Below are 23,422 nucleotides of genomic sequence, written 5' to 3' on the forward strand. Positions count from 1 at the left end.
AATATATGAATTTTTTCCTTGTCAATCTAATTTGGATTTTTTTTATTTGATTTAAGAAAATATTTTGGTGTCAAATAAAAGTAAAAAAATTGATTTTTATATTTTGAAAATGTTTTGTATTTGAGTTGTTTGTTAGTAAATTTGTCTTGAAAACAAAAAATAAAGACAAAAAAATATAGTGTGTGAAGTGAAATGTTCGAATTTTTAATTATCTCTGGATTCTTATTTGGATATTTATTTCTAGATATTTGATGAAGAAAAACATGTAGGAACTAACGGATTACACTTTACTCATAGTTCCAGACTTCACAACTAAACAACAATCATAATTTGTTTTTCACGTTCAGGCTTATTAGTTAAGAAAGAATAAAAGTTTTAGAAAAGAGATTAGCATGTGCGTAAGCTAAGATTTTAGTTCAACTAAAGAAAATTACTTTTACAATGGTACATGAGATAAGCAAAAAATGAGAATTTATGATCAAAGTTTTAGCACGTGACTAAGTAATTAATGTTTTAATACATTTGGCCTAAAATTCATGTTTGACATTCTATATTTTTTTTTCATATTATTTTCTCGGCAACCAAGTAGAGAAAGTGCAAATTCAAGTGCTTGTTATAGCTGGTAAGTACGAGGTCGATCCATAAAGAATGGTATACATAAGCCCAATCTTCCGCTCTCGGAACATACACATACAAACCCAACTAATTTTATACATACTTATATATTATATAGCTTAGTTACATCTATAGACATACATTCAATATTTTGGGTGAACACAAGTTCATAAGCATAGCTAAATAATAAAACATATAGAAAGTCATCATGCATCATCTATCCATAACGATATACATATGCGCGGTTACATTTCCCAACACATATACATACTGATATATCTAGCATAAAAATCATCATATGCAACCATTCGTAACGAGATGCATATGCGCAATTACATCTTCTGACACATAGGCATACTGATACGCTTAATAAAAGCTCATATAAAACAAATCCTCATCATCATAAAATCATATACCATGCATGCTCATACTTGGTACCCAGTACCATATTTGTGCCTCTTCCTTCTCATCTTCATCATTCCATGTCTCTACTTTCACATTGATACCTAATACCTCTACTCTTAACCGGTACCAAATTCCATATTAGTGCCATTCATGTCATGCTCGCTATCAAACTCTTAAACTCATATACCACTACAAGAATAAAAAATAATAAAAAAAATAAAAAAAATACACCTTTAATGACGTTTGGATTTATGAAAACGTCATTAATTAATGACATTTCACTGTTCAAACGACACTATTTAAAAATAGTGTCATTTGAACAGTAAAACGTCACTAATTAGCGACTTGTGAATAGTGAACTCGCCACTAATTTCAAATTTTGAATTCAGAAATTTTAAAAACTAATATTTTAAACTTATATAAGTGTACAACTGGGTCGTAGACCGTAGACGCATTTTCAACGTCTTCTTGCAGCTGTTTCCCTTTGGACATTGAAGAACACAACAGTTACGGGAAGGCCAAGTTCATTTTCTTTTACAAATTTTCTGCTGTTACAAAGATCCCTTGGAGGGGGGATAGTGAAGCCTGTCTGCTTGCATTTCTGCTTGAATAGGAGGAACACAAACCTGTGAATCCCTATGTTTGAAGTTGTCGTATTGCCTTGTAGCTTCCCTACTGTCAATGGTTTCTATATACCCCTCTCTTTTTGGTGCTGGGTTCTGGGAGAACTGCGGGGGACCAGCAGCGACAGATAATCCCGTTGCAGCTTCCTTCAAATTCTCCACGGCTTCGGCAATGTCGGATGTTGGTTTGCCGAGTGTGCCTTCACGAGTTGTCGGCGCAGCCCGCCATGCTAAACGGCTCGACCTGAAGGAAAGAAGATTTAGAGATCGATCTGAGGCAAAGAAAAAACTGAAAAAATAAATCGAAAAAAAAAAAATTGAAAAAAGAAACTTTAATGATGTTTTTAGAAGGTGACGTGCCACTGACGTGTGAACAGTAAAAATGACACTACCCCTTTTCTAGTCAACCCCATTTTTTCCATTTCAAAAACATTACCAAAGACTCGTCACTAACCATATGGTGACCTTTTTGGCCCAAAACGTCACTATATAGCAATCATTAAACCTCAATATTTTTGTAGTATACTAAATGTATATTGTATCATCAAATCATAGGGCCATGCCATAAACCATGCAAACAATCAAAATATTCATAACAACATAATCATTATATTAACTCATAAACTCATGAAAGCTCATATAAATCGCTCATCTAACAATCATCATAACACTTCATGAAACGTCATCAATTCATCAAGATATCATAAAACATGCTTTATTTCAAGTAATGTAGGCTTGAAGTCTAATATTAATTATAATTTTTAAAACAGTTTTTGAAAACAATAAACAAAGAATATTTGCCCAGTAAGTAAAGTACTTACCTCGATTTTCTTAGTTACATCTAGTGAACTTTGTCCTACTTGCAATTACCTATGTATTTACATGATAAACACATAGTTAAACTCCACTCTAAGCTTAAATAACTCAAACTTCCCAAAGATACTTGATCAACAAAAGTATCATTCTCCACGAGGGAATCCATAGCATTCTAGGGCTTCCATTTGACACCACTTTAGCTAATAACACTAACGCATAGAAAATCTCTATGGTTAGACACTCCAAAATACCCAAATCAACACTTAAACAAAAACTAGGGTTTTGGGTCTTACTTTCATCTTTGGTCAAATTCAAAATTTCAAGCTACAAAAATTCAACCCGACATTCAAGGAATGTTTAGAAGTCCTCTAAACACAAAAACCCCAAAGAAAATTGAGAAATTAAACAAAACCCTCAAAAACCTCAAACTCAAAAAAAACTGGAGTTTGTGGATTTACCTTAAACCAATCAATAGAAACGATGATCTAACGGCAAGAAACTCATTCCCCATGTTAAATTTGCCTTTGGAAAGCTCAAAGATTCAATATCTAGGGTTTGGGTGCAAACCCTAAGAGTGAGAAAGGAGAAAAATTGAAGGAGGAGAGAGAAAATGTGATTTCTCACATGTGCTAGGTATTTATACCAATGCACCTCGTCCGAACGAGTTGTAGACAAGGCATTCTGTGACAACCACTGGAACATCTCATCTAAAGACCGATCGAATGAGACTTCCGATGAGACCTTCTGTGCTACCTCAGAGTCACTTCATTCGAAGAGCATTCGCACAAGACTGCAGATGAGGCATTTTGTGACACACTGTGACATCTTGTCCAAAAAGCGTCCAGATGAGATAGTAGACGAGCCAACAAATAAGCAGATTTCTAGTTCAACTTCTCCCGCAGGCTTCAGGCTTCAACCTACGATGCATCATCACTTATTTCCATTATAAATTATATGACCATTTACTTTAAGTTTACAATGTAAATATGGAAATACCCCCCATTTGGACACAAATAAAAATACTAAAAAAAAAAAAAAAAAATCAAATTCTCACTATATCAAAATCTAAAAATCAATTTTAGTACAAAATATGATTTTTGGTAGCTTTTGACAAATGATCCATTGATGTTCATTAATGTAAATCCTTTAATAAAATTCCATAAAATCACATTTGACTATCCAGTGTATGAGGAAAAAAAGAGGTAAAAATCAATAAATGAAAAACTCATTTTTCATACTTAGCCAAATTTGGACTGCATAGTTTCCTACGTTATCTTCTATTTGGCCTTCGACCCACGTGTTTAACTTCTATTTTTTACTTAAAACTTTATTAACTCTTAAGTAGTTCTCTTGGGCGTTACACTGCTAGAGAAATCCTTGTTTCAATGTGTAACCCTAGCACAATTCGAAATGTAAAGTTGCACAATGCAAATGCCACATAATTTTCTACAAAAAGCCAAGGATTTGAGTCTAAACTTGGAGACCAAGTTTTCCAAGTCTATTTAAGGCCTATTCATGACGATTATTAGAGGACTTTTATGTCATAGAGCTTTGTATTATCGGAGGTTTCTTAGATCCTGCTTTCATGCTGTTAACCTACATAATCGAGATAAAGTCCCCACATCACCTTTGAATGAAGATAGCAATCTATCAGGTAAGAAACAACAGCATGAGACACCTAGGCCTTGTTTGGAAGCAGTTTTGTCTATTTTATGAAATGTTTTTGGTTTCAAACCAAACTCCAATGCAAAACCATCATGGGACTAATTTTGAGTAATATGAAAAAATTCAGATAGAAATGTTTACAAAACTTGCATTCAAACGGTTTCAATTTTGTGAGAACTTGGGGATAATCATTGGCAATTAATAACCCTAACCATTCTTAAATGATGATGCACAAAATTTGATGTTGTTATTCTTTTTTTCCCCAATAGCCGACAATCTACTAATATGGCTTTGTTATTAATTTTTTTTTTTAAAAAAAATCAATTGTTGGTTTTCTACATCATATATATATATATATATATATATATATATATATATATATATATATATAAAATCTTCTACATAGGTAATGTCCATTCGATTAGTAATGTGCATTCCCATAGAATTGCCACATTGGCATGATCCCTTTTTTTTTTTTTTTTTTGAGAATTTTTAAAATTTAATAAAAACTTCACATTTTGCCCATAAAAGTCTAAGTGGCAAGATATCACATTATATTTTTTATGGAGGAAAAAAGACAAAAAAAAAAAAAAAAAAGATGACGTGGCATCTTGCCACTTGGACTTTTATAGACAAAATATGGAGCTTTTATTAGATTCTAGCATATCTCTTTTTTTAAAAAGTTAAACCGGTTTTTTAAAGCATAAATTTTGAACCGGTTTTTTAAGAGTGAACCGATCATTAAATTAGTTTAATTAAGAGCTTAATTATATTTCAATAATTTTCCTTATATGTGATTCTATTATGTTCAAAAATTTAATGTACTATAATATTTTCTCATAATTTATTACTTTCCAAAATATATAAAGACAACATTTAGAATTAAAAAACATACTACATTAATTAACAACTCATAATCGGCCATATATGTTTTTCCAATAGATATCATGCTAAAAATATTAAATATTCATACTAATTTTTTATATTATAATTCATGTATTTTTCTTACTTTTATTTTTTATTTTTTATACTTTTCATTTTAAATCATATATACTTATACAAACAAAGAATTAAACATGTTTTAGTTTATATAAATTAAACTAAATCCAATGGGCTTATGTTTTAATTCTTCTGTGTGTGATTGTATCATTAAGTACATGTTCAGTACACTTAAAAAAAAGGTGCATGTTCAATAATGTACTGGTGTATAACCTTTAGTACGTCTTTTCGTTAAAAGAGGTATAATAGATTTTTTCACATGAAAAGTAAGATGAGAATTCCTTTAAAATTTAAAATTAAATTATAAAAAAAATAAAAAAATAAAAATTCAGCACATAGCGCAGGTCATGTGCTAGTTCATATAATTACTGATACATGTAATGGATGTTTTTTTTTTTTTTTCTGATAATAACGGGTATTACAAATTACAAATTTAAAGTTAATACATCCCAACTACAATCCTTGTTAATTTAACATAGAAGGCAGTGTCCATAGGATAAACTACTCACTGCAACTCAAAATACATTGTGTGACATCATGCTCATTCAAAATAACAAATTTTTGGATTTTGCTAACTAATTTGCAACACCTCAACCAAGCATGATGAAAATGATATGGATTAACATCAAGAATCCTAAAATAACATGTTTGTAGTAATAATTTTCTTAAAATTCTCTTCATCCTCAGCTAAAGATCATGACAATTGACAACCTCGTAAAGAAAAAACCACATGTGCTGGCCATTTCCATTTTCATACAACTTAAGAACATTTTATTGAAATCACACTCTTTGTGCCTCTAATATCTCAGTACTCACACCCAGATTTGATGCAAACTCAAAATATGATGCAAAAGATGATGATGAGGTAATTACTTACAGTTACAATGCTAGACGGGCTGCCTTCCAAAACCGCGGCTCTTAAAATCGTACAGTGACATTACCCACGTAAACATCCTAAAATGACAGTTTTTTTACTATTATATTACAAAATATAAGCAATTATGTAATGACAATAAAATAACCCACGCAATTGATAACAAAGGAACACCACATCAGATAGCAAGTCTGAAATTACATCACAGTCTCCTTACAACAAAAGTCCAAAATATAATAGCGTTATACCAAATACTTTAACTCGTTATCATGGTTATGCATGGATAGGGACAAAACAACAGTTTCTGTAACGAAAGTACAAACTGTTGAAAACAAATCCAGCATACCCCCCAACACCAAACATACATAATGGTGTTCCGAACAGACACACGAACAACTATTTAAACTAGCATATAGGTGTTAGGTAATGAGCTAGGGATGAGGGATGCTATCCCACATCAGCTGGGCAATTGTATCCCTAGTGTTGGCCATTGCTATGGAGGAAGCTTCAGAAAAGTCAAATGCATGGCCGTACTCCAGGCCATCACCATCAAGTGGTTCAACAGGAGGGGCATGTGCAAAGAATGCATCGTCACGATCAGCCAAGCGAATATAGTTATGCAAGGTAACACATGCGTTCACAAGAATTGGTTGGCGTGCAACTTTATACTTTGGCATTCCAGTTAGCACATGGAATCGAGATTTCAAAACACCAAAACATCGTTCAATCACCATTCTTAAAGATGAGTGTCGGTAATTGAACAGTTCCTTAAAGCCAACTGGGTCCTCGGAGTTGCGGAACTGTTGAAGACGATACCTCTCGCCCCTATAAGGTGGAAGGTAACCATTGGAGCACGGAAACCCAGAGTCAACAAGATAGTAGAAACCTACGCGAAACATTCAAAAGATGATGGATTATAATTGCTGCAATAAAATAGAGTTAAAAGTTATGGTCAATATTGAAATAATGCATGCGTACCATCAGGGGGTATTGGGAACTGACTTTCAGACCGGGTCACTGCATCATAAAACACGCGCGAGTCATTTGCTGTGCCCTCCCGTCCAGTGTACAAAAAAGTGAAAAGCATATCGAAATCACATGCGGCAATAACATTCTGAGATATGTATGCCTTGCGCCCCCTAAACGCACTTTGACTCGCCATCGGAACCCAAGCACTAACATGAGTACCATCAATTGCACCAATGCATTGCTACCAAGAAAAAATGAAATGGGTTAGCATTAATGACAACTATTATGAAATGGATGGAAAAAGCATTGAGAACTTTAGGAAAGTATATACACCTCAAACCAGGGGTAGTACTTCGGATTAGCAGCAATGTATGGGTGTACAACACCATGGTGGGTTGGCCTTATGATTGTTTGGCCTAAGTGACAGAGAGCTCGCATTACCATTTTGAAATGACGGGAAATTGTTTCAGTCGAGTGCTGAAAACGATCCGCCGCAACACGCATACCCTGTCGATGTCCAGTTATTAAGCAGAATATGGCTAAAGACTCCTCCACCCGTAACAGACGGCTGTCTGCTAGGTACCCACCTCGTAGGGTAGTACACAGTGAGTTGAAAGTATCCCGCTTCATCCTAAATAGTTCATAGCACGTGCCCGGATGACCGAACAAAATCTCGTGGATGAAGTCATTTCCACGAAGAGCTGAGGTACGCTGTGGGACTCGTTCTATACGTGTAGACTCGATCACCAAGTTTTGAAGTTGTAAGAGTAGTAAAAACATTTCTTCAAACCAGTCATGGTCATCAAAGGATGGAATCGATGTACCAAAGAAGATGAAGTCAGCATAATTCGGCTCATCCATGGATGCTGGATACAAATTCAACAAAGGCAGCCTTTATCAATAATGTTACTAATTAAATGATGTTACTTATAAATAATAATGATGCCAAATAAACGATAGTACACATAGTTGAAGACGCTTATGAATGTGATAACTAACATATAATTGACGATCTGAGAATAAATTGAGTAAAAAATAGTTTGGTAAACAATATAATGGCAATCACTAACAATTGGTTTTTTTTTTCTTTTATCTCAAACCATGTCTGTACTTTTGTATATAGTCCACGGTTTGCAGATATAAATAGGATGTGGATCACACCCTATTTATTTTAATATATACATAATCCATATAATTTATATAGAAACAATTGACTATGGTGGTTGCCGGCTACTATAAATAAGTCCATCTAAGGTTATTTCATTATAATAGAGGTCAAAACACTACCAAGTATACTAAAAATTATGTTGATGTATCATTAATTAAATAATTATTTTCAACATACATACCCACACACTCATAGGGCATTTCAAGATAAGTACACCCTCATGGATCCAACTTTGTTTAAATTTTTTATTATGAAAATTATATTTGTTTAATTACAAACTGTAAAGGAATATATATATATATATATATATATATATATATATATATATATATATATATATTATCAACACAAAAAAAACTACCAATGACATTACAATATGAGGTCTAAAACACAACCTCATATATAGAGAATTACGTTGTTGTATCACCAATTAAATAATTTGTTCTAATCAATTTTCATAATAAAAATTCTAAATTAAAAAATAATAATAATAATGATCAACACAAAGATGCAACCAGTGACATCATTACCGTGAGAGGTCCAAAACACCACCTAATATACAGAAAATTTAGTTGTATTAGCAATGATTTTTGTTTTTTAAATAATTTTCAGCATACATCCCCACGCACTCGTAATGGCCATTTCAAGAAACAAAAAAAATACACCCTCATGGATCCAAGTTTGTACAATATTTATCAACACAAAAAAAACTAACAATGGCATCACTGTATGAGGTCTAAAACACAACCTCATATACAGAGAATTACGTTCTTGTATTACCAATTAAATAATTTTTTCTAAATAATTTTCATCATAAAAACTCTAAATCGAAACTCTAAATTAAAAAAATAGTAATAATCAACACAAAGATGCAAAAAGTCAGTGGCGGAGCCACATGGAGGCCAAAGGTGGCCACGGCCCCTACGTGGGAATTTTTTTTTAAAAAAAAATTCTACACAGGCTGGGCCCCCTTCAAAATATTAGAATTTAAACATTTAACTAGAGAATTTGACACAATTCTAAGCTCAATTCATCATTGTATTTAAGTACCAGTGATTAGAAAAAGAATAAAGAGTAGAAAAAAGTACTAGTTCATTACACGGTGCAACAAAAAAAAAAAAAAATCGTAATAATCAAAAAAAAAAAAAAAACTTAAGAAATTTTTTTTTAGTTTAGCGGCCCCTTCAATATGTAAAGGCTGGCTCTGCCACTGCAAAAAGTGATACTACCGTATGAGGTCTAAAACACCACCTCATATACAGAAAATCATGTAGATGTATTATCAATGAATGTAATGAACTTTTTTTTTTTTTTTTTAGAATAAATATAATTTAACTAACATATAGACCCACACACTCGTAATGGCCATTTCAAGAAACAAAGTTCACCCCATCTAATTTGACCGTTTGGTTTATTTTGTATTAGAAAAATTATATTTGTTTAATAACAAAGATGAAAAAATATTTATCAATACAAAACGAGCATCAATTTCATTACCATATGAGGTTTAAAACACCACCACATATAGAAAGTTCTTTAGATGTATGACCAATTGAACAAATTAATTTTTAAAACATATGAAGAATAAAAACTCTCACACAGGTTTTGCCCATTTCAATAAACAAAAGTCATGCAAAATAACTCACATATTGAGAATATTGGTTGTTAGAATTTAAACATTTAACTAGAGAATTTGACACAATTCTAAGCTCAATTCATCATTGTATTTAAGTACCAGTGATTAGAAAAAGAATAAAGAGTAGAAAAAAGTACTAGTTCATTACACGGTGCAACAAAAAAAAAAAAAAATCGTAATAATCAAAAAAAAAAAAAAAACTTAAGAAAATTTTTTTTAGTTTAGCGGCCCCTTCAATATGTAAAGGCTGGCTCTGCCACTGCAAAAAGTGATACTACCATATGAGGTCTAAAACACCACCTCATATACAGAAAATCATGTAGATGTATTATCAATGAATGTAATGAACTTTTTTTTTTTTTTAGAATAAATATAATTTAACTAACATATAGACCCACACACTCGTAATGGCCATTTCAAGAAACAAAGTTCACCCCATGTAATTTGACCGTTTGGTTTATTTTGTATTAGAAAAATTATATTTGTTTAATAACAAAGATGAAAAAAATATTTATCAATACAAAACAAGCATCAATTTCATTACCATAGGAGGTTTAAAACACCACCACATATAGAAAGTTCTTTAGATGTATGACCAATTGAACAAATTAATTTTTAAAACATATGAAGAATAAAAACTCTCACACAGGTTTTGCCCATTTCAATAAACAAAAGCCACGCATTGATGCAATTGTGTTTAATTTTTTTACTATGAAAATCAAAATTGTTTAATAACTATATATAAAAAAAAAAAGAGAAAAGAAATAATACAAAATACTACTACCAACAGACGGTACCATATCAAATAGCAACAAACACTAGCAAGTGGGAAATCACATATAATTGCAGATTTCATAAGTGAACACAAGTAAAAAGTAACACATAAAATAACAAGCAAACATTAACTTAGCAAATACGCAAATATTACAGAAAATTGCCAGCAATATAATTGCTAGCGGATAATAATTCCGTTACACATAACCGATAAATATTAAGCATACATGACAACCTTGAAATAAAGGATAAGAAAGCAAATAGCAGTTCCATAAAGCAACAAACATTACGCAGCACAACAGACCACAACATAACATACTATTGACCATTTTTTCCAGCAACTACCACCTAGCCTAGAGGCGCAAAATCCATGAAAGCCTCCTTTCTGGGGGCATGGATATAAATGCTTTTTGTAACTCCTTGTCCCTCAGCAATTCAACCGCCTTAAAATAGCGGTCATCATCAAGTTCAGGTGCAGTTTCAGTCAAGAGTGCAATACACTTGGTCATAGGGTCAAATACAGCTGAGCTACCGGCATCCTGGCTACCCCTAATGGCTTCAGCCATCATCAAGTCTTTTTTCAGTCGGGTTGCCTCAGTAAACTCCTTGATTGCATCACTCATGTAAGAAGATGCGGGTTCCTTACCCTTCCTGCGAGACCTACTTCCAGACCCACTACTAGCTTCAACTACTGGACGCTTTCCCAAACGTCCACTACCATTTATCACGACCCCGCCATTAGGAGAGGCATGAGGGTTGCCACGGTCCACAACTTCAGCACCACCACTACCTCGGGGTGCACTGCCGCCAGCACTCCCTGCCGAGCTTAGAAGCATACCGAACCTTAGTTCGTCATCCAGCTCATTCTCCTCATCAGTATTGGGCGGATCCTGTGCACATGAGTGCTTCAACACACCTCTGGCAGTGGACCCATTGAATAGTATCCCCAACAACTCAAAATTTGGGCATCCCTTCCTACGGAAACGACTGGCCTTTTTGTTAACCTACGGGATACAATATTAAAAGGAATTACCTATTGGTCAAAAAATCTATAAGTAAAGAGGATAGGTGTTGGTACACTTACCCTCATGTACTGCTGCCACTGGGTCTCAGTCCCGGTAACAGTGTTTGAAATAGGGTCCCATCCGAACCCTGTTTCGCTCATCAGAAGGTTAGAAAATTCACGGTGATTCATCCGCAGTCTTTTATACTTGTCACTGCATTGTCTTGCAGTGTATGTCACTCCAAACATGTCCGACAATTGTGAGGCAATGGGAAACCATTGATTTGGGTGCATATGGCCATCCACTAGTCGGCCTTGGTTCATGAGCTCCACCAACATTTCAACGAATTTCGTCTCAATATTGAGAGGCCATGATGCATCCTGGTTAGCCATCTAGTGGGGATTGAAGTCATGGAAGGGATAACCAAAAAAAAAAAATTATTTATGCTCAAAATTCAAATTTTTTCCTACATACACTAGACAAAATTACTAACATAGCTTTAATCTCAACATATAAATCGACAGAGGCAAACACAATTGAAAAAAATATTCATGATAATATTACAGTATACTAAACAACTCAAGGCTATATTTACTACAAGTTGGAACCTTTTTGCGGATTTTCGAGGGCGGTGTCGATGGAACAAAAGGGCGATTGTATTTCGTGCTCCTGGTACAGTATGCCTACCAATGTAAGTAAGAATGTGTTAGAATGGCATCAAAGGTTTACAGTTACAATGACCTCAATTTTTTTTTTTTTTTTTTTTAAAAAAAAAAATTCAAAGAAAAAGGTCCAGTGAGAGGATGCAATTGTGGACCTTACCTTCCACGATCGTGTCCTCGGTGCTGTAACGGTTGAGGTGGCCGAGTTGCGAGTTTTACGCTTACGACCAACTTTACTATGACAGCTACAAGTGCAGGAGGATTCAACCATTGTATCTGACTTGTGGGAACGAAGGGATTAAGAACACCTCAAGATTACTGTGCGCATCAACTCAACTCCCGTACATGTAGGGAGTAATTAAGTTGTAAGGATTATGCAGAGTAGGGACGGCGGAGAAGACGCCCTCGGTTTATGCAGCTTAGGCATTGGAGAGAAGACACTGAGAGGATGGTGAAGGGAAAGGTTTGGGGTACGAACTGAGGATTTGATGCAATAAGGAATATATTTGAATGCAAGAGTTGTATACGTGAAAGAGATGAGGAAATTTAAACGCATCGTTTAAGTATGTCATCCTCAATCGTTTACTTTGGGTTATTAACGTAACTGGGGAAATTTTGTTAATTATGTTCACAATTTATCATCAACCGTTGGATGCTAGATTTTCATTTGAAGGAGCCATCTTTGCCGTAAGTGGAGTATACCAGGTAAAGACAAGATGATATGCTACATGTGAGCATTATAAGCATTGTAAGTGAACCATAATCAGACGGCTAACAAATGCACACATGGAAAATGCATAATCCAACGATTATGGGTAAATTGAGAGAATCGAGGCGGCAGTTGTCAAAATTTTTCAATTGAGGATGAGCTGGGTTACAGTGTGGACATAGCATTGCATTCACTTTTAATTGTTACACGTGTATGGCTACAACAATATACTACTTCAGATGTTAAACCATCAAACTAGATCAACAATAGTAGCCAATCCTATTGGATGACTTGATTATTGGGCATCACATGGGATTATACCATCAATAAATATCACATGCGTATCGCTCCACTTTCCAAGGGAGAAAGATTTCCAAATCTCAACAAATCTTAACTTGCCAGCTTTATCTCGCGCAAGTCTTATCTCCTTTGGCCGTTGGAATTTTTCTTTTCTTTTCTTTTTCTTTTTTTGTTTTCTTACATACAGCAATTCGAGGCACCTAGAACCGTTGGATATAGATGTGCGGCTGAGGAGAGCTGTAAGGATGAGTAGCCCGCAAATCAAAGCAATTGTAGCCGTTGGATATAAAAAGGACAAATGCTGGCACATTAACTAGGCGTGAAAAGAAAAAACACAGAAATGTCAGATTAAAAGAAAACTGAGTGCATGGGGATATGAGATTAAGGGTGACTAACGAGTAAAATTGAATTGGGGTAGGTCGGTACTGGGTTGGTAGAAGCAGATTTATTACTCAACAAAAATTGTACCCGACCGGCCCGCACATTCATTGAGCGGCCTGTTGTATCAGGCTGACAAATTAATTAAAGGCCAGCCCAGAATTTCATGGTTGTCACTGCCTTTTGAAACCAGATTCTGAGCCCGGATGAAATGGTCTGAGTACAGGCCCAAAAACATCTCAAATTATTGCGGCCCAAAACTTATATAATACATTGGGTTTTGCAATTTTGAAACCAAACCCAAATCTAAACCCAAATGAAACTGCTTCCAAACAAGGCCCTAGTTACTCTCCAAGTCTATCAGCAAGATCAAATCTATCAATAGATTTGAATTCAAGTCATGAATGCTTATCAAGAGATGCCACAGCTCATAAGATTTCTCATTTATCTTCACAAGCGTTAGATAATGATTGACAATTAGTTTGAATGTATTATGTTCTTATATATCATTGGTTTAAAACTCAAATGTATTTTTATCTCCATTGATTGTATTATCTCTGTAACAAACTACTTTATACATTAAAAGCAAAACATACGGGCTTGGTATCTTGCCAAAACCCTTTGCATCATTCACTCTTTCATGGTATCAAAGTCTATTTAGTGTAGTTGCCCAAAATAATTAACTAGGTTTAAGACAGCTTGGTTAAAGGATTAATTGGACTTTGGGTCACCATAGACAGTTGGAGGGGCATTTTCAGAATTTTGGACTTTCTGAGGTACAGTACACGAATGCTCGTGTGGGAGACCACACGAGCGCTCGCCTGCTACAGTACACGAGCGCTCGTGTGAGGACTAGGTCGAGCTCTTGTTGACTTTTTCTTGACCGATGGTTTTTACCTAATTGTACACTTGAAAAGCATTTTTAACCCGTAGTGAACAGTACACGAGCGCTCGCACCTTTTCAAAATCGTACATCTGAACAACTTTGACTTTTTGTGAATAATACACGAGTGCTTGCATGAATAGTACGCGAGCACTCGTTGACCAATCTTTAGACCCTTGGATAATACCCAAATCGCACACCTGAAAAGCATTTTTAACTCATTGTGAACAGTACACGAGCACTCAACACCAAAGTTCACGAGTGTTCGCACCTTTTCAGGATTTCTTCTGTAGCGCCCTCAACTTTTTCCACCTATATAAACCCACCCCCACTCGACCCTTCCGGCTCATTTTAGCCTTTGTTACTCTCTAGAACTGTTGTGGGAGTGTTGTTGTGAGCCTTGAGTGTTTCCTTGGGGTTTTTGGAGAAATAAATGAGAAAGTTTGAATCCTTGCTATCTTCTAAGGTGATTTCTTGACCCTTCCTTTGTGGTCTTTTAGTTATTGTTACTACTCTCCTAGTGTTACAAGTTTTAAAGATGTCATAACAAGTTCTTGTACCATTTTCTTGTAAAACCAAGAACGATTTCGAAAGGTTTTCAACCCCATCCCTGTTCTCTTTAAGAGTTGCATGATAATATGTTTTGCACTTGGATGTGCCTATTTCTTAACAAAACCAAGAATGTTTTCAAAAGGCTTTTAAACACCTCTTTGATTCTTTGTGTTGTGTTTTCTTGGGATGTATGTGTTTATTTCAAGCCTAGGAAAGAAGATACCAACCCATAGCCTTAGATATAAGCCTAGAAGCATTTTTGGGATTTCTGGCCAAACCCTAGCCCCTGGCCGAACGCTCGCCTTAGGGAACGAGCGCTCGACTAGAGGGTGGGTTACATGCCCCTTAGCCCCAAAAATGTGCACAAAGGTTTTAGCAGTCCCTTTTTGTTAGATGGAACCTCGTAGAGTTCTCTAGTATTGCTTATAACAATGAGTCATATTTTGTTATAGTAGGGATTCGTGATGTCGAAGGACTCAAGCGAGCGTACGAGGTAAGTAAATACTTACAAACACTTTCCTTAAAAACATGGGATGTGAGTTGACTGACTACGCGTATGATATGAACATGTCTACATTTTTGTAATAACTTGGTAACTAGTTTAATAACTGGTTGATAAGATGCATCGTATGACATGGTACACTAGTGCATGCGGAATAATGGCCATGGACTTACTATATAGACTTGATTCTATGGTCAAATATGTGTGTTGTTATATGGGCCTTGGATCCAATAGTTTTCGTGACCGGCATAGCTATTGCCTAATGGTTGGTCACTATAGGACGTACATCACTAGTAGCGTGGGCCACCCAAGGTCGAACTTGGTTGGGCTACTAGTGTTATGGACAGTAGCATACAATGGTCGGGGCACTGGCATTGTATTACAGGTCCCTCAGGACAACGCCAACCCTGTTGAGAAGGGGTAATATTTCGGGTAGACCATACATGATAGTTATGACCTATAAAATATTAGTTTTTCTGCATTAAAATACTTAGGCAATTGCCGCCGGGAGTACACCACCCTTTATCAAACCAAACAATATTTTCAAGGTGTATTAACGGAGACAAGACCTCTTTTCAATGTTTATGAAAACTGTACGTTTATTTTTGCTTAATAATAATGAGCTCATGTTATACCCAATTGTGAGGTTTACTTATTAAGTCGTTAGACTTACGCGGTTATTACTCTTATAGGGAGCTTGTTCCTAGAACCCAAGGGTGGTGCGGTTGCAATTACAGACTTTGCTTTAAGATCTTCATGTTGTTATCAGGTTTGCTTTATATTATTGTTAGTTGCTCCAAGTCTTTAATTTGAGGATTATAGTTGTACTTGTAATGATTTATAGATTTTCTAGATTTATCTCACATTCCCATGCATTAACTTTGATAATGCTTAGAGGGGTGGTTCCCTATTTAGCCACCAATTGGTTAAACTGGGGTAATTGCCAGTAAATCTGCTAGGCTGACCAAGGTAAGTTTTGGGGACGTTAAATTTAGGCATACGTCAAAATCATCCTATTTCAATGGCAACTTCAAACAATTTCTCACTACCCAGCTTCAACTAAAATCCAATAAAACTTGAAAACAACATCAATTATTTGAGGTCGCAGATGCAAGTTAATCCTGCACTGAGCAACAATGAATTGATGGGCGTTGTTGATGGTTCTGAACCATGCCCTCCAAAAACTTATCACTGATTATGAGGCAAAGGAAATTCCCAGTCCAAAATTTAATATATGGACCTGTAAGGATCAATATATCCTTAGTTGGCTCACTACGACATTGTCTCACTCAGTATTGTCAGCGGTATATGGATTGAATACTTCTCGACATGTTTGGTCCATTCTCTCAAGCAAGTTTGCATCACAATCTCAATCCAAGGTCACTAACCTGAAGAAGCAACTACAAAGTTTGAATTAAGGGCCGAAGTCATGCTCAGAGTACTTGCAAAGTGCCAAGTCCTCAGTAGACCAACTTGCTACCGTTGGTCAACCTATTCCAGATGATGACTTGATCTCTCATATGATGAATTGTCTTAATCCATCATTCACAAATTTTATCACCTCATATTCGATTGCTACTGAAGAGAAGCACTCAATTGTTAGGACTTTCATTATGAACTGTTAAACCATGAAATGTTATTAAACCAGCAACGTACAGTTGCTCTAGATCCATCCACTTTTGCCTTTTTCTCACAGAAAACCTGGCAATGGAAATCATCAATTTTAGAAGAACAGAGGATACTCATAGCCACGTTTTGCATCACAGCAATGGTTTATCCCTATAGGTTCTCTCCACAGAAAAAATTTACTCAAAGAAATCTTATTAAGAATCAGCCTCCAGCAAGGTCTAATGCTTCTGATGCTCAAGAAAACTCAAGTCTCTTCTCAACCACCAACCATACTCCTTGCCAAATATGTGGCAAACTTAATCACCAAGCAGTAGATTGCTACCACCGTATGAACTACGCCTTTCAGGGACACCATCCTCCTCTCCAACTTGCAGCTATGGTGGAACATACAAATTATGATTATGAATAACAACAGTGGCTGGACAACTTGCACATCCAGCAACCATTTTGGAGCACTGACCAATTGGCTATTGGAAATGGCGCGGCTTAGCTATTGAGCACACTGGTTCTACTCTCTTACACTCACCCAATTCCTCATTTCATCTTCAAAATATTTTGCATTGCCCTCAACCCTCAACTAATCTCCTTTCCTTACATATATTTTGTGTTGATCACTCATGCTATTTTATTCTCACTGCTTCTCATTTCTTGTTAAGGACCTACGGACCAAACTAATACTCTTGGTAGGGAGGAATGAGAATGGGCTGTATCCGTTGTGGTATGGAAGGAATAAACTTGAAGGAGTCAATACATTTACTATTTTATTAGGAATTAAGACATCTTTGCTAGTTTGGCATTTTAGATTAGGTCATCCCTCTTTTGAGTTGTTCATTGAGTCATTAAGGAGAAACAATTACTTGTTACTGTTAAGTGCTAAAATATTCATATTTTCAGCCATTAACTTGCATGTTTTAATTTTTTGGTCTTAGTTAATTAGGTCATTTTAATTCCTTTTTGTGTTTTCCATACTTTTGTAGGCTTTTGGAAGAAAATGAAGCAAATCTGGAAGATTTGGGCTCAAAGAGAGAAGATGGGAAAAATAGGAGCCCCTGACACTACGATCGATCACAGGTTACCTACGATCGAGGGCAGTACCAAAGAAGACATAGCACGAAGCAGGCAACCAGTGATCGAGCGCACAACAGAAGAGGCTCGATCGCAGACCTGCAATCGAGCTCACACAGGTTGCGATCGATCGTACCTGTGCGCAGGAGACATATCAAGTGGCGGCCAGATTGCCATTATTTTCATATTAAGGTTTTCCAACTCCCAATTGTAATTGGCTTTGAAACCCTACGAAATTCTTAGGTTTACTAGTTTGTCAAGAACTTCTAAAGCATATAAATAGACCCTTAAGCCTCTAGAATAGGTATGCTTTGTAAGGAGAAGAATTGGAGCTCTTCAAGTTCAAGTTTCGGGTTTATTCTTTTCCTTTCTTTTCTTGTATGAAAATGTTTAACATCAACTCTATGTGTAGCTAATTTATTTAGTAGGGCTAGATTGAAGCCCTAGTTATGTTTTGTTAATATTCAATATTGGCGCATTTGTGATGATCTTGTTATGATGTCTAACTTGATTAATACCTAGTTTCATGAATTCCTCATATGTGTGTGCCTGATTAACATATACATGTGGTATGAACTAGTTAGTTAAATCAATTTGGATGACCAAGTCCTGGGTTTAACATAAGTAACAAAAGATATCTGCACCAGATTCTTGGGTTAATCAACATGGGGAACCGGAAGTAGATACCCATGCCCTAGGCCTCATGTGTTTGTCGATTTCCATAGTTTTATGCTTTCTTAAAGAATAATTTAGTAGACACCCATGCTAAATCCTTTAAGAAAGAAAAGAATTAGAGTAGACACCCATGCCTAATTTGTTGCTTAGGGAAATCAATAGCTTAAGGAGCAGACACCAATGCCCTTAGGTTGACAAACATTAAATATTTATAACATGATCAAAATATTGGCATATTGATATATTAGCTAAATATAATTAGTGGTGGATATCAAAGCCCTACCTTTTTATCATTATCAATTTAAATCCAATCTCTTGTTTTATTTCACTTTGAGAATTAAATTTAGACAAGATTCAGTAGTTCTCGTGGGAATGACCCCGTATTTGCACACTATACTACTATGTTGACCTCGTGCACTTGCAGGTAAAGCATCTAGTTATTTGCCTATTAATTTAGGTGGGTAATTGTGGAACAACAGTTACCTCATCTGCTTTCAATAAAAATTCTGTATGTATTTCCTGTCAAATGGGAAAGAGGAAAAAGCTTCCCTTTCATTGCTCCTCATATATTTGTTACTCCTTTGGAAATAATACATTCAAATATTTGGACATCGCATGTGCCTTCTGTAAGTGGTTTCAAATATTATGTTATATTCATTGATGACTTTTCTTGATTTAGTTGGAGATATCCCATTCACCTTAAATTTGAAGTTCTTACTAAATTCATCCAATTTAAATTGCTTGTAGAAAATCAATTCTCTACAAAAATCAAACACTTACAATTTGATGGAGGTGGAGAATATACTTCCTTACATTTCCAATCATTTCTTAATAAGAATGGAATCGTCCATAGAAAATCATGCCCTTACACATCCCAACAAAATGGTCTTGCAGAACAAAAGCTTAGGCAAATTATAGTCTTACTCTTTTAGCTCACTCTTCCCTCTCCAACAAATACTAGGCAGATGCCTTTGTCACTGCAGTATACATAATTAACAGGCTGCCCACACCTACTCTTGATCATAAGTCTCCTTATTTCAAGATATATTCCAAAGAACCTAATTATCAGTCTTTAAGAGTGTTTGGTTGTCAATGCTTTCCTCTTCTCCGACCCTATAATGCTCATAAACTTGAATATCATTCCAAACCATGTGTGTTCCTTGGGTATAATTTTGCAGGTTACAAATGATTGGATCCTATTACTAATAAGGTGTACTTGTCAAGACATGTTATCTTTGATGAAACATCCTTTCCCGCAAACGATATGGCTTCTTCTCACCTTCCGTTCAAGATTAATACTACAAGTGACACTGTTTTTTTCTCCTTATTCTCCTTTAGCTTTAACTGATTTTATATCACCTCCTACACTTATTGTCCCTAGGTCTGAATCTTGTACTCCTCCAAGTTCTTTTCCTACACTTGACCACACTCAAGATAATGGTCCACTTAGTCCCGAGACAGTAGCCCCATCTCCACTATATCTCACTACTTCTCCTCCAACTAGTATCCATACTAGTCCTCCACAACAACCCATACCCGTAGCCTTAGACCCACCTATTTCCAACTCTAATTCTCACTCTACGGTTTCACGGTCTAAAACAGGTTCTCTCCGTCTCAAGTCCTATTCTGACTACCAGCTATTTCATTCCACCAAGTACCCCTTTATTTGTCACTCTACTGTCGTTCAGGAAATGGAACCAACGTGTTGTAGCAAAGCTGTTTGTGATTCATGTTGGAAAGAGGCTATGCAGCTTGAGTTTGATGCCTTGATTTCGAATGGCACCTGGTCATTGTGTCCTCAGCCAGCTACTCATAATATCATTCGAAACAAGTGGGTTTATAAGATTGAAAGGAAGGAGAACGATTCTGTTGAAAGATTTAAAGCCTGGTTGGTGGCTAAGGGGTTTGATCAATAATGTGGAATGGATCATTCAAAAACATTCAGTTCTATAATCAAACCTTCAACTATCAGAATTATATTATCCTTGGCAGTTCACTTTGGGTGGTACATTCGACAGTTGGATGTATCGAATGCATTCCTTCATGGATACCGTTCTGAAGAAGTATATATGGAGCAACCTCAAGGATTTTGGGACAAGGGTCATATTGATTATGTCTGTCGCCATCATAAAGCGATATATGGTCTTAAACAAGCGCCTCATACTTGGTTCACTCGGCTGTCTAGCTTTTTACTTGAGCTTGGTTTTCAGGCGTCAATGGTGGATACGTACCTTTTTATCTTCATCATTTTTAACGGAAGTTCTATATCATCCAAAGAGTCACACATTCAAACAGACTCTAACCCTATTCATGATTATGAATTATATAAAGATAAGAATGTATCGATCTTTTATTCTATCTCATACTCATAGCCGATGATAAGCTTAGACTTGTGATAGGAATTGATTTATCCTATCTCATATGCATAGCCGGTGATAACCTTAGACTTGTAATAGGAATCAAACGCTTGGTGTTAAGTGTTAGTATAGGTGTTGAAATCTATGTTATGTTCTCTCTCTCTCTCTCTCTCTATATATATATATATATATATACAAACTGACTAGATCAGTAACATGAATAACATATTTACACCTACCATTCTTTGGTCTTTTATGGTATCAGAGCAAATCTAGACTAACATCTTTTTTGGTTCCATGCCGTCTTCATCCTCCACAACATCCTCCACAGATTCTCCTCCATCAATCCATAACAACTCCCCATTTTTTTCACAATACCCAATATGAATCATTCCCTCTACATCAGACTTGCTAAGGATAACTTCATGTCTTGGCAAACACAAATTTTGGCCTATCTCATGGGTCAAGATGGTTACAAGTTTGTGGATGGTTCTTCTCAACCTCCACCCCAAGTTGTTCCAAGCACCAATATTGAACCTGATGCTCCAGAAACTATGTCTAATCCTGAGTATCACACATGGATTCAAAGAGATCAAATGATCCTAAATGTGCTGATATCTACACTCACAGAGCCTTTCATCATTCATGCAGTCGGATGTGCTATTGCCTATGATCTCTCGACCACCTTGGTCACTATGTTTTCCTCTCAGTCATGTGCTTGGGTGATGCAGGTTCACCATCAACTTGCCATGTCCAAGAAAGGTAGCTTCTCCATCATGGACTACTTTCAGAAAATCAAGGGTCTCAGTGAGACACTAGCTGCTGCAAGTCAGCCACTCAATGACTTTGAGAGTGTTTCTTACCTCCAGGTTGGATTAGGGTCTGAATATGATCATTTCATTACATCTATCACTGCTAGGGTTGATCCCTTATCACTTGAAGAAATTTATGGACATTTGCTCATGAGATGCATATTGAGCATAATGTTCCATCTGTTGAACCCACCCAGCCCTTTGCTCACTATACTGCTCGAACTCATGTTCCTCGAGGTAGAGGCTATCGTGGCAGGAACTCCTCTTATGGTGGCCGCAACTCTTACTGTGGCAGAGGCTACTTATCACAAGGACTTGGTTGTGGATCCTATTTCCCACCCAACCTTCATCATCCCATCTGGTCTACTAGATTTGCGGCAAAGTGGGACATACAGCTGTGACTTGTTATCAGCAACATGATCCACCTTCAACTGAGTCACTCAGCATCCACAAGCCTTTTATTCTTCTCCAAATCTCTCCATTGATGAGAATTGGTACCCTGATATAGGAGCGACTCATCATCTCACAAAAGATCTACAAAACCTCAATGTCTCATCTGTGGAATACAATGGCCTAGATTAGATACGCGTAGGAAACAGAACAGGTTTGTCTATCAATCACATTGGATCTGCTTCTATTCCTTTCTCCCATTGTAAAGTTATCTTAAATCAACTCCTTCGGGTACCCTTAATCTGCAAAAATCTATTTTCTGTTCATCAATTTGTTTATGATAACAATGTCTTCTTTAAATTTCATTCCGTTCATTTTGTTATCAAGGATTGCCAAACCAATAGTCCTCTTCATTAAGGCCCACTTAGGAATGGTCTCTATCAACTCTATCCATCGTCTACTTCATCGTTAATAAAATCAAGGACTTGTAGGTGAGCGGACTTCCACCGATCACTGGCACAAGCATTTAGGTCATCCGGCTTTCCGGACCATCAAACATGTCTTAGCTAAGTTTGGTCTTCCCGTTCTTCCTAATACGGCACTTGCTCCTTCTCAACTTGTTCTCAAGCCAAAGGACATCAATTGTCATTTTCAATTTCTTCTACTTATTGTAACCTGTTAGAGTTGATATTTTCGGATATTTGGGGTCCATCCCCTTTTGCTTCTATCAATGGAAATCGTTATTATGTATCTGATGTGGTATTTTTGGACCAAAAATATCAATTATAAAAATAACCACTAGCAATAGGACGAATCTTTGTAGGATACGGCTATAGAGAGGGTATCGAACTTCAAGGACTGCAGGGATTTTGTTATCAAATTTGAAAGATTAAAATTAACTTAATTAAAAAGAGAATTGATTTGATTTTCTTTAAAACTTAAAGTGCATGAAAATAAAAG

The 23,422-nt window shown here is 35.9% G+C and overlaps 2 protein-coding genes across 2 annotated transcripts; both read right to left on the minus strand.

The window, feature by feature from the left end:
• Positions 1–6,428: 6,428 nt before the first annotated feature.
• LOC148583361 (uncharacterized) lies at positions 6,429–7,827 on the minus strand. The gene is made up of 3 exons (XM_088511380.1): positions 7,408–7,827; positions 6,976–7,207; positions 6,429–6,883 (listed from the first exon to the last, which is right to left on the minus strand). Exons 1-3 carry the CDS (start codon positions 7,825–7,827, stop codon positions 6,429–6,431), a joined length of 1,107 nt encoding a protein of 368 aa, XP_088367506.1.
• Positions 7,828–10,897: 3,070 nt separating this feature from the next.
• Positions 10,898–11,940, minus strand: LOC148583362 (uncharacterized). The gene is made up of 2 exons (XM_088511381.1): positions 11,629–11,940; positions 10,898–11,548 (listed from the first exon to the last, which is right to left on the minus strand). The coding sequence occupies exons 1-2, from the start codon at positions 11,938–11,940 to the stop codon at positions 10,898–10,900; spliced, it is 963 nt and encodes a 320-aa protein (XP_088367507.1).
• Positions 11,941–23,422: the final 11,482 nt, after the last annotated feature.

This window comes from Corylus avellana, chromosome 10 (assembly GCF_965113065.1).
Source record: "Corylus avellana chromosome 10, dhCorAvel1.hap1.2, whole genome shotgun sequence".
NCBI classification, from domain to species: Eukaryota; Viridiplantae; Streptophyta; class Magnoliopsida; order Fagales; family Betulaceae; genus Corylus; species Corylus avellana.

Coding starts and splice junctions, on each gene's coding strand:
- LOC148583361 (XM_088511380.1), bottom strand. CDS start 7,827: ATGGATGAGCCGAATTATGCTGACTTCATCTTCTTTGGTACATCGATT. Junction 7,208..7,407: donor TTTCCCGTCATTTCAAAATG/GTAATGCGAGCT, acceptor TTTTCTTGGTAG/CAATGCATTGGTGCAATTGA. Junction 6,884..6,975: donor GTTCCCAATACCCCCTGATG/GTACGCATGCAT, acceptor TGTTTCGCGTAG/GTTTCTACTATCTTGTTGAC.
- LOC148583362 (XM_088511381.1), bottom strand. CDS start 11,940: ATGGCTAACCAGGATGCATCATGGCCTCTCAATATTGAGACGAAATTC. Junction 11,549..11,628: donor AGTGGCAGCAGTACATGAGG/GTAAGTGTACCA, acceptor TGTATCCCGTAG/GTTAACAAAAAGGCCAGTCG.